Raw genomic sequence first — 11,118 nt, 5'->3', positions numbered from 1 at the left:
CAAAAAGGGCTTTTTAAAATACATTAACAGCAAAAGGAAGTCCAGAGCTAACATAGTTTTGTTACTCGGTATGGATGGTTGCCTCACAAACAGGATAAAATGGTGGCTTTTAATGCCTTCTTTGCCTCTGTCTTCTGCACTGATTGGGACCCTAGGAGCACTGTGCCTGCAGGAACAATGAACTCCCAGCAAACCCCCAAATAATGTGGGATTGGCTGCTCTGATGGGATGCCTTGAAGACTGGGGACCAGTAGGATTCATCCCAGGATGTAACAAGAACTGGCCAATGTCACCCTGAGACCTCTCTCAATTATATTCTAGTGGTGTTGGGAGTCTGGAGGCATTCTAGTTGATTGGAAGCTGCAAACATTGTCCCAGTTGTCCAAACTGGCAGGAAGGGAGACCTTCAAAACGGACAGTCCTGTAATTACCTTTAGTGCCTGGTAAAGTTAGAGAGAAGGTCATGCTGGGAGTTCTTGGGGAAAGAAATGCTTGAGAGACAACACAGTCGTTGGTGGCAGCCAGCATGTGTTTATGGGGGGGAACGGCCAGTTTAATGAACTTCATTTCCTTTTATGACAAGGTTTCCCACCTAGTTAACCAAGGGTAGACTGGTTCTAAGTGCTGTGTGATGGGGGAAGACTTGCCATATCTACCTCAGCTGGACCAAAGGCTCTGCTCTCTTGGACCCTGGTTCCCCCACACTGCTTTCCCTGCTGGCAGTGGGACTACTGAGCTGCATCCACCAGGCAGACTGAGCTTTGTGAATGGTCAGTGCTCTGAGCAGGTGTTGCTCTGCCCTTGGGTGCACAGGAAGGGCTAAGCTGAAGCACCCCCTCCTCAGGAGAGCCGTGTTTCAGCTTGTTCTGTAGTGGCACTTACCAGGCCATGGCTCTGACTTGGCTGCACGGGACAGTGGTGGGGTTGGATCTTGGAAAAGCAGAGAAGCCTTGCACTTGTAATTCTTGTTTCCTTGGTGGTTTCAGCTAGAGCTTATCTTTATCTGCAGAGCAGCATCTGAGTTAAAGGGGCGGGCGGCAGTTCCCTGACTGTTGGTTTAGTACTTCATTAGGCGCAGTCCCTGTATTTTTCAGTTCTCTTACTCAAGGCACTTCTTTTTAAATGAGGCTGCAAGCTTTTCTTGGCTCTTCTGGGTTGGCAGTTAAACTGTAGGTTGCACGTGCAGAGCAGCAATGGTGCAGAGCCATTACACACTTAATCACAGGATCCTTTCCTGCCGCTATGCTGTTGTGCTATTGGCTGAAGCTAAATGCCCAGTAGGGCACTGAACCAGGTTAAAGACATTTTTGCAGGGATGGCAGTTGGCATCAGGCCTGTAGTCACTGCTGTGTGGCTTCAGGAAGCACCGAGGTCCATGCAGCAATAGGGTACCTCAACTTTAAGCAAAAAACAAAGTGGGTAGAGCTACATAACAGTGCACAGGGCCCCAGGTATGGAAGATGATTTCCTGTTCCTACTCCTGTGCTGTGTTTAGGGCACGATGGGAGGGTCTGGGGCTGTGTTCTGCACTGCTAACCTTTACCCTGCACTTTGCTTTCTGAAAGAGAGAGAACATCTGGGTGTTTGGCTGTACTTTCACTCGGCTACAAAGGCTTATTTGAGGAAGGAAGTATGGGTCTCGCCCACACGAAATGCATCTTCCTTGCAGGTGTGTGCTCTGCTGGAGCACTCTGCAAGACCCAGCAGGAGGGCCAGGTCCCTTGGTTCCCTCCTTCCCTCACACTGCCATTGCAACACTAAGAATGCAACACCATTTCTTTTATAAAACGTGTTGGAGATAAATAGGTTTCTACCTTCACAACCATCATAGGAACTGCCTGCGAGTGCTTCTGTGGTCACGACCACGTGAAGATCACTGCACTGTGTCACTGCTCGATTCCATTTGTGACCCGATGTTTGTAATGACTAATTCCTGCTGCTATTGCGGGATGCCCTGAAATAAAGTGCAGCTATTCATGTGTGCTATTCGCTTGTCTGCTATAATGCTGGAGCCTGATATCGCTGGTGGAAAACAAGCCTTCCTGCTGCTCTTCACCGTTCAGAGGCATGAGGGCAGAGACCGAGCCTGCAAACTCCCTTCTTGCCCTCTGCTGGAGCAAAGTGTCCAGCTTTGTTTCCTATTTCTCCAACGGCTCTATCATCTTTGAGGGGGGAAAAAAAAGAAACCTGGGAGTAAGAGACCCCTACACCTGCCTACGAGGGAAGTATCAAACAATAAGAAACACTTTATTTTAACTTTACAACATATAAATAGACAAATCTGTGCTTTCTGCTGTAGCTTTTCCTCGCTGCCCCAACCCAGGGTTCATGTCACGGTGCACCTCTGAACTCTAAGAGGGCACCATTCCCATATGTACAAATCTAGCAGGTGTCACACCCTCCCCAGATGTCATCTGCTCAGGTCCCGGCTGGTGCCACGACCACACAGCATCCTTTCCTCTGCAGAGAGGCCAGCAAAGAAGGGATGCAGGAGAGCTTCTGAAAACGTGATCCTCCGGGAAGGGTCGAATTCCAGCATCCTTCTAATCAAGTCAAAGAGTTGTGCGTGTTCCAGTGAGTCGTGCAGCATGTATGTCTAAAACAGAAGGGCAGGTGAGACGCATGTAGATTCCAGGACAAGAGGGAGCAAACACAAGCCCCTAGTTTTGTGACCTACAGCAAGTTTGGGGCTCTGTACCTCCTGCTCTCCCCCCAGCACAGATCTCAGGAAGAAAACCCCACTGGGATTCAGCAGCACTTACCCGCAGCGGCTTGCAGTTCTCTTGGACGTATCTCCCATCAGATGTGTTCTCATCCCATACCAGGTTCCCTTTGTAAAAGTATTTCTGCTTTCTGGAAAGGAGGAAAAAGGCGTTCAGTAAGTCTTACCCACACAACAGAACAGCAGCCAGTAAGACTGAAAGACAGGACTCAACCATTTCCCCTAAAGCCTGTGATCAGGCTCAAAACCAAAACCTGCAGCAAGTTTCCTATGCTTACACCTACAGAGGTAAGACCTGGTGTGTGAACAGAGAGCTGGTGTCCTGACTAGTGCGCCACTACCAGCAGCTGACTGGTCTTTTAGAGCTGAGGGATGGGTTCCTACCGAGTTCTGTGGATCATGTGAGATGGAATAGGCCCAAGGATTTTCTCCATCATCACAAGATGCTCACGATTCTCATGGGTCTGCAAAGGAAAAAAAGCAGTGGTGCGTTACTTCAGAGCGTGAAGATCTGATGATGAAAGGTCTGTCTGCTACGCAAGCACAGGTTAAAAGGGAGAAGTCTGGAAGCACAGAATCACCACGGTTGGAAAACACCTCCAAAATCACACAGTCCAGCCATCCACCTACCACTAATATTTCCTACTAAAGCACATCCCTTAGTACAACAGGGCGCAGGCCCCATCCATCTGCTGCTCCTCTTGCTTTTCCTACTCTCCAGCAGCACAGTGAAGAAACCAGAAGTGAACGTCCTTCCAGCAAGGCATGAGAACTCCAACTGCAGCGTTTTCCTGTGCTGATCTTCAAACTTAGTTTCTAACTTTTTAGTGCCTGATCTGCCTTTTGCCTCCCTCCTAAGTTCTAGCCTGTTTAGACATTAAGGATGCTTACTTTGGCCAAAGGGTACAACACCTTTAGCAAGAGTCGTACCTGGAAGAGCGTGAAGCCGCGGTAATACTCAAACAAAATGCAGCCGGTACTCCAGACATCACACGGCTGTGCCCAGCCCAGCTCTGCAAAGAGAATGAAGAGAATAAAGCTATCTATGTGCTCCCAGCAAATCCCAGCAGCTTTCCACTAGCTCCTTGATGGAACTCAGGCTCCCGCAGCCCCAGCAGCACTCACCAAGGATCACTTCTGGGGGACGGTAGTGCCGGGTGGCCACGATAGTCGTGTGGTGCTCGTGATCGAAGGTGGCACTTCCAAAGTCTGCCACGCGGATGCTCGTGTTCCGGATGGATTTCTCCTCACAGCTCTGCAAACAAACAAGTCCTCAGTGCTCTTAATAGCTGGTGGAGGATTGAGGTGGGCTTTCCAAGGAACCCTCTGTCCCTAGAACTGCGCAGTCCACACTCTTAAACAGAATGATGACAACTACGAAGCTCTGAGCTATTTACATCTCATGGCATTGTCACAGAAAGCTGCTGAACTGCTGCTGTGGACTGAAGCCACTGAAGCCTTAAGGCTCTTAAAAGACATGGGAGAAAGAGGCCTGGATTCCTGGCCTGTTCTTGCTGAACAGACTCTACGGGACTGATACAGAACAGGGAAGATCTGATTTCTGCAGGGAGGGAGAAGCTGGCTGCTCCTGGTTTAGTCACTTCAGACATAGCTCACCTTTTTCTCATTGTACAGAGTATCAAAGTCAGAGTTGACAAACAAGATGTTTTCTGGCTTGAGGTCAGTGTGAGTCAGCTGGTTGTCATGTAGAACTGCACAGGTGGGGAAGAAGAGAGGAAAAAAACCCCATGTAAGAACCACAAACCAAAGCACTCATAGGGCTGTGCCCATCAGAGCATCAAGTCCAGTCATGTACTGGACATCTTCATGTAAGCCAACTCCTCGCCTCCTTCCCAACCCATTTTGATGAGGCATGGTAGCCTAGCTGTGGTCTGAATATTTCTGCTAGAGGAGGCACAGAAGAGCTTACAAGGCTCTCTTCCATTCCTATCAGAAGGAAAAGGAAGCAAATTTATAGACTACCACTCCATCCCTGCTTTGCTGTCCATAGAAATCAGCAACTCTTGTCTTTCTTACAAGCTTCAGCAAAGGAGCTAGAATACTCAGATACTACTATAGATAAAAGCAAAACCAGCAGGTACTGGAGGACAAACAGCTGCTGGCAGCTCCAGAGGCTGGCCCTATGTAACTCACATTTCAAGGCATGGCAGAGCTGGTAGGCCATGTGCCGGATCTGAGGGAGAGGATATGGCTGGAAATTGTTCTCCTTCAGGAACTCAAAAGTGTTCTTGCCAAGAAGTTCAAAGGCAATGCACATGTGGCCGTGGAAGTTGAACCAGTCCGACATCAGGACACACAAGCTGTACAGAGAAGAAGACATGAGGATTAAGCATCATTCAGAGACTCGGCAATACAGTCATTCTCCCAACTGCTGCTAAGCAAAAGCTCTGAGCCAGCTGACTTGAAAGCACAATAATCCTATTTGCACACCCCTTTCCCACTTTGCTCAACCACCTTTACATTAAGATCTCTTAATACTCTGACTCTTGTGTCTGAGTAAGTTGTGGTTAATTTTTCCTCTCCATAACCCAGCATGTCAGCTGTTAAGACTTCAATAAACAAGCTTATGGCACAGGCTCTCTTCTAAAACACGGAGGCATAAGACAGGTTTCCCCTGCCAGGAGAGCAATAGCAGGTATTCCAGGCTTACAATTTGTTCTCCTTATCCTTCTCTTTGATTTTCTTCAGGACGTTGATTTCCAGCCTGGCAGCCTCACGGTACTTCCCAACGTTTTTAATGATTTTCAGTGCCACCTGCGATTTGCCTCTGTAAGAGAGGAGACAAAGGAGTCAGAGCAAAAGCCGGTACTGCCTGCTATCTGTGTTCCACGGGGCCCTGCAGCAGCCTTTAGGGCCCATACTAAGAACTACAAACAAGAACGAGAAGGGGACGGCCTTTAGCAAGCACAGGATGAGTTAGTGATAGCACACAGAAAGCAGCGAGGTCGCTGGGTAAGAGATTAGATGTTCTGTCCTTGTCCCAACCTTGACAAGTGCTTAAATACCCACAGAAATTTGAAGTGAAAGGCTCAAGTAACACCCGAAAGAGCTGCAGCAAGCTCTGCAAATACACCGCGTCCTGACCCAGCAGTCCCTAAGGTCACTGCCACCCCAACAGACACCTCCTCCCTCCAGCTGCGCCTGAGAAGGCGACAGATCCCAGCAGCTCCTGCGTTAAGCTGACCCTGGGGCTCAGAGCCAGATGAAAGGTTGGGAAGAGATCGGGGTCAAATGTAATCACAGGAGAGGACGAAAAAAGAAGCGCCCTGGCAGATTAAGAGGCTGCTTTCCCATCTGGCTGGCCCAGCCGTGGAGTTCCCTGCTTTTACAGTAGGGCAGTAGAGCAGCCCTGTGCTGAAGCTCTCAGCATCAATCTTGCCACCATCACGAGGCTTTGGGCTTACAGCACGACGGACAGACAAGACGTATGGAAGCGGAAGCCGCCTACCTGGCGTGGTCTACACACTCCACAACTTTGCCAAAAGTGCCTTCACCAAGGCTGCCGACTATTTCATCTAGGAGAGAAAACAGGAGCAGGTGTGAACTTGAGGGGAGCGCTGAGAGCTGAGCTCCTGCAACTCACAGCAATCAAGTGTCAAAACAAAAACGTCTCTCACTGCTACGCTCTTTAAAACGGCTATTGGCTGCCTCAGGCAATTTACTGCTCGGTCCATTTATAAGCAATAAAACACTAGGAGACCCCTCCAGTACAATAAGAGAGATCTGGTCTAACACGGGGATAGAAAGTAGAGGTAAAGTTTTACGAAAGGTGGCTGTACATCGCTCTTGAAGCCAATCGCCGATCCTGCACACCAGGTGGCCTTCCTTGTCATCTTCCACGCTCCTGCTGCGCTTACTGCTCTGTTGGCTTCTCTGTACGCACCGCCCCCCGAAACGGCATACGACCAAGTGCGCACAGCGGGCAGTTCCGAGTGGCAGATTGGGTTGTCATTCAAAGGTGGAGACGACGGTGCGTCGGTGGTTGGATTTTCCAGATCCCAGCATTTCATAAGGCACACAGCATATATAACGATAGGGATATTGCAAGGGACACGTCAAGACACAAAACTAACTTCAAAACAGAAAAGTCATCAACAGCTACAGGTATGTAAAGAAAACTCTCATTAGTGACAGCGGCCGGTGCCACTGCTCTAAGCAGGGAAAGGCCCCCCTCTTCTCTGCAGGGCAGCAACTGGGGAGCTCCAGGCACTGGCTCGGCAGCACCGCTCCCCCAGGGTTTGCACCGAGGAGCGGCATCCTCAGGAGCACCAGAGAAGGCCCCAGAGGCACAAGGAGGAGGAGGAGGAGGAGGGCTTTGCCAGAAGGACGTCATTTTTCTCTGCTGGCAAACGTGATGAAGGGTAAATGAGCTGGACAGGCTGCCCAGTAGAAGCCAGAGTAGCAGTTGTCCCCAGTGCCCACCCTGCTCTCTTATACCTTGGCTAACGGGTCACCAGCTCCTCAGAGCATCCTGCCACTTCTTAACAGAATCAACAAGGTTGATCCTCCATCTCTATGCCTGAACGGCCGCAGGCAGATCTAGCATTGCTCTTTTTCCTTAGGGTGTAATTTTAAGCCTGGAAGAACTTTAGGAACAGGTCAAACGGATCCCCAAGGAGTGTTTCACTCCAAGTGTCCACTACAGGTACAAGGTCACATTTACTCCTGCTACTGCTAGCTTCTACTGGACAACCAGCCAAACGTTCCCAGAAGGACCAGGTCCACAAAGAGAACTGTCCTAATTCCTGATCTTTTCTATTTAAAAATGGAAACAAAGCTCTACATTTCCATGCCTGGGCTTCTATCAGGCTTGTCTTCTGTACCCCCTTGCCCCACGCCCGGTGCAAAAGGAGAAGCTACAGACCCCCAAAGGTAAGCTGAAACAGAGAAGGAGGTAGAGAGGAAAGAGGACAGTTGAGAGAGAGCTGTGAGACTTCAAAGAATTCAGATCACATCAACCCAAACCTACGCACTGGATCACCGCACACAAACCACACTGTAACATTTTAGTCACAGCCCTGGCTCTTTCTAAGGCAATAATTAAGAAGTCAATGGGAAAGGAGGGAAAGGAGGAAAGCAATAGACCATCCGGAGTTCCAAGCCATGCAGATATTCACTGTAACTGCAGGGATCAGGACTCGGTAGCTTAATTGTAATCACAGTTAGAAGGAACAAACGTGCATGATGGAAACTTTCCTTACTGGAGAGAAGTGAGGCACACACAGAGCCCGATACCTCACAGCACTGACAGGATGTTCGGGGGACAATCCTCCCTACCCCGTGCCAAATATCTCCACCTAATCCTCCAAACATATTGAGAAGAAACACCCCGTTCTGTTAGAATCAGGGCGGAAAACAGCCATGTTTTCAAAGAAAGGGAGGTCTGAGGAGAGCTGCGTGGAACCAGGCAAAGAGGACACACGTATTCTCAGAGGGTGCAGGCCTCTGCTAAGCACGGTGGGACAGGGAGTAACGCCAAGGGCTAATGGCTCAGAAGAACGAGGCTCGATACAGCTGGCTGACCCCATTCAGTGCGGGATACTGGCACAAACCCAAACCAACATGCCCTCACGGAGCACTCCGTACCACCGCTGCATACCAAATCCCTTCCTAGAAGCAAGGAGAGGCAGAAGCGAGGCCCCCGCTGCGTGTAAACCCACACAACCGGCAGCTCAGCTGGCCTGGAGCCAGAGCTCCACTGTTAGAGCATCACGTGTGCGCCATTCGAAGCCTTCACTCATCCCCTCCCCTGGCCATGGGGAGCACAGCTTAGTTTCCTCACATATTAAAGCTACAGGGGCTGGGCTAGGAAAAAACTGAGAGCTACAAACGCTCCTCGCTTAACAGGACACGTTCTAGGGACTACAGAGTGCACGTAACCAAAACAAACACATAAACGGGATTAGAGGTACTCACCCAGAGCGTTCAGAGCTAGAAGGAGGTAAGAATGGTTAACACCTGACCAATCCCGAGCTCGTTCTGGATGTTACTCACCGAGGAGGTGCTGCTACAAGACCTGCTCCTGCGTTTCCGGCAGTGGTGCTTCCTATCACGATATTGCTCTCTGTCGCGAGATCGGCGCCAGTTCCGCGTGCGGGTGGAGTAATAGTCCTCATCCAAGGACGGGCTCCGCTCCTCAAACCTGTACGCGTCGCTGTCCCGTCGCTCCCTGTATCTCCTGTGGTAAGGCATCCTGTCATGGCTGCAGCACAAACAACGTGTCAGTGGGTGTACGCAGGCAGGCTGATCATTAGCAAGAGCCACACGGAATGTTTGGTCTCTGCTCTACAGCTCCTCCTGCCTCCGGCCACAACCAGCGGCTGCAGGGACCTTAAGGGGGACTTCAGGCTGCTTCTAACCCGGCAGCATCCCAGGGCTAATCATGAGGCTTCCACTCAAGCCCTGCTTCACATGCACGCCAGGTGGATGCGGCTGCTCAGAGAAACGGCAGCATATGGGCAGCGATAAACACAGACGTGTTTATCACAGCAGCGTTTGAGGCCGGGCTGCCACCTCACGTACCCAGCTGACAGCAAGGAGCAATCACTGCTGCAGCCGAGACCACCCTACGGCCACCTACAGCCACCTACAGCCACCTACAGCCGCAGCGGTCTGCAAACAGACCCGGCTTTGCCCCCCCCCGTTTCTGTCACCCCGTCCCGCCGCCGTCTCTCACCTCCGCGATCGCGACCTCCTGCTCAGCTCCCTGCGGGGCGGGCAGCGCGGGCGGCCCTCGTAGGCCCTGCTGCGGGATCTTCTCCTCTTCCATCGCGTTGCCCAGCAGTGCTCGTGCTGCGGGGAGCGGAACCGCCTGCAGTGCTGCATCTGCGGGCACAAGGGGCGCGCTCAGCTCCCGACGAGGCCTTCCGCCCCCCCGCCCCCCCCCCCGGGCCCCGTTAATCCGCCCCTCGGAGCCCTCCGACCTCCCCCGCGGGGGTCGATCGGTGCCCCGAACGGCCGTTAGCCGCCCCCCGGCCGTTAACCCGCCGCTCACCGCCGCTCGGACCCTCCGCGTTCCGAGGGTGCGGCCCGGCCCGGCCCGGCCCAGCAGCGCCTCCACTCCCGCTCAGCCCCCCACTTCCGCTTCCGCCGCTTGCTCCGCCCCCCCCTTCCCTTAGCGCCGCTCTAGCCGCCCCTCTCTGTGATCCGGAGGTTAACCCCGTGAGCGAACCATCCCAGCCCCATCCCCCGCCCCCCCCCCCCCAAAGAGGCCGCCGTCTCACCGTGTGAAGAGGTAGAAGTTTATTGGAATATAAACATTCAGATAACGTGTTAAGATAGAAAAACAAAACAACCAACCCAACAACAACATATACAGACACTTGTTGGAAGGAGACGTTTGAGGTATTTATCCACCGCCCTAGGCTATCACATCTCTTTATTTACTTTAAATAGGTAAGAAAACGAGTAGCAAGGCTGCTGCCCTTGGATGATGAGAACATTCTGAGCCGAGTGCCGTATCCCAATGCAGCCCTATGGCTGGGATGTGGGGCAGCACTCCCAGCCCATAGCGGCTCCCAGAGCAGCCACAGGTTTCTTCTCATCCTTATTTGATATCTTGGTTTATTATTTGGCTGCTCGTCGTCGAAACTTTTGTCGCTGTGTTTGGAGTTGGAAGAGAAAATGAGACGCACTGCAAAGCGGAACAGCTTCACCCTGGGATCAGTCCAACCCGCAGTACCAAAACCCTGAGTACAATCAATCCAACAGTGAAATGAATGGGAGCCAATGGGGGGGCTCAGCCAGCCCACCCAGCTCCTCCTCCGCCCTCCCTCTGCTGCTGGTTTCTATAACCCCATCCCCAATGGCCTGGCAGCTCAGTAGGTGACCCGGACACACACACAGAGTGCCAGCATCAAAGCCAGGCCTTGGGGAAGGAAGGGTTAATTGAACTCTTCACAGTCTGAACGGCCGGGCCCCTCATTGGGACCTCGGTTATTGATGCAGCTTATTTAACTGAGGTATCTGTTACGCATCCCGACTTGTTGCTTTCCCTGAATCGGATACAAAACAATCTGTTTTTAGTCCCTGTCTAGTTCCAGTCTAGTTGTGTTAAAGCTTATCGACGTTAATACTCTCGTAGTGTCCGAGCTGTTATAGCAGTTCAGTGATTCGAGTGCCTTTCTGTGCAAGAGAACACAACGTTAGCACGTGATACAGCAAACCCACCCATTACTGACCTCTGCTCCCCAGGACCAGAGGGGCAAAAAAAGAAAGCACAAGGAAAAAGCAAAGTAGTTCCCCAGTCCCACCGTTAGGAAACAGCCCCCAAAGCCACCCCCATCTCCAACAGAATAAACCCCAAAGGAAAAAGAGAACCGAAATGGAAAGATAAAGAGGGGTCTGTGGGGTGAGTCACAGCAGCCAGCAGGAGC

At 51.5% G+C, this 11,118-nt stretch overlaps 1 protein-coding gene across 2 annotated transcripts; it reads right to left on the bottom strand.

The window, feature by feature from the left end:
* Positions 1–2,226: 2,226 nt before the first annotated feature.
* On the bottom strand, positions 2,227–9,859 carry CLK3 (CDC like kinase 3). Of its 2 annotated transcripts, XM_072345811.1 has the most exons (13): positions 9,738–9,859; positions 9,420–9,568; positions 8,738–8,945; positions 6,523–6,616; positions 6,192–6,258; positions 5,394–5,510; positions 4,877–5,043; positions 4,340–4,434; positions 3,848–3,977; positions 3,653–3,735; positions 3,107–3,186; positions 2,763–2,853; positions 2,227–2,596 (listed from the first exon to the last, which is right to left on the bottom strand). In XM_072345811.1, exons 2-13 carry the CDS (start codon positions 9,566–9,568, stop codon positions 2,411–2,413), a joined length of 1,467 nt encoding a protein of 488 aa, XP_072201912.1. In that variant the 5' UTR covers positions 9,738–9,859; the 3' UTR covers positions 2,227–2,410. The 2 variants fall into 2 exon arrangements, with proteins under 2 accessions (XP_072201912.1, XP_072201913.1); XM_072345812.1 differs by lacking the exon at positions 6,523–6,616 and having other exon boundaries at positions 9,738–9,819.
* Positions 9,860–11,118: the final 1,259 nt, after the last annotated feature.

Source organism: Excalfactoria chinensis, chromosome 10 (assembly GCF_039878825.1).
Source record: "Excalfactoria chinensis isolate bCotChi1 chromosome 10, bCotChi1.hap2, whole genome shotgun sequence".
Classification (NCBI taxonomy): domain Eukaryota; kingdom Metazoa; phylum Chordata; class Aves; order Galliformes; family Phasianidae; genus Excalfactoria; species Excalfactoria chinensis.
This window is presented reverse-complemented; position numbering and strand designations above follow the sequence as displayed.

Coding starts and splice junctions, on each gene's coding strand:
- CLK3 (XM_072345811.1), bottom strand. CDS start 9,568: ATGCAGCACTGCAGGCGGTTCCGCTCCCCGCAGCACGAGCACTGCTGG. Junction 8,946..9,419: donor AGGAGGTCGCGATCGCGGAG/GTGAGAGACGGC, acceptor TTTGTGCTGCAG/CCATGACAGGATGCCTTACC. Junction 2,597..2,762: donor AGAACTGCAAGCCGCTGCGG/GTAAGTGCTGCT, acceptor CTTCTGTTTTAG/ACATACATGCTGCACGACTC.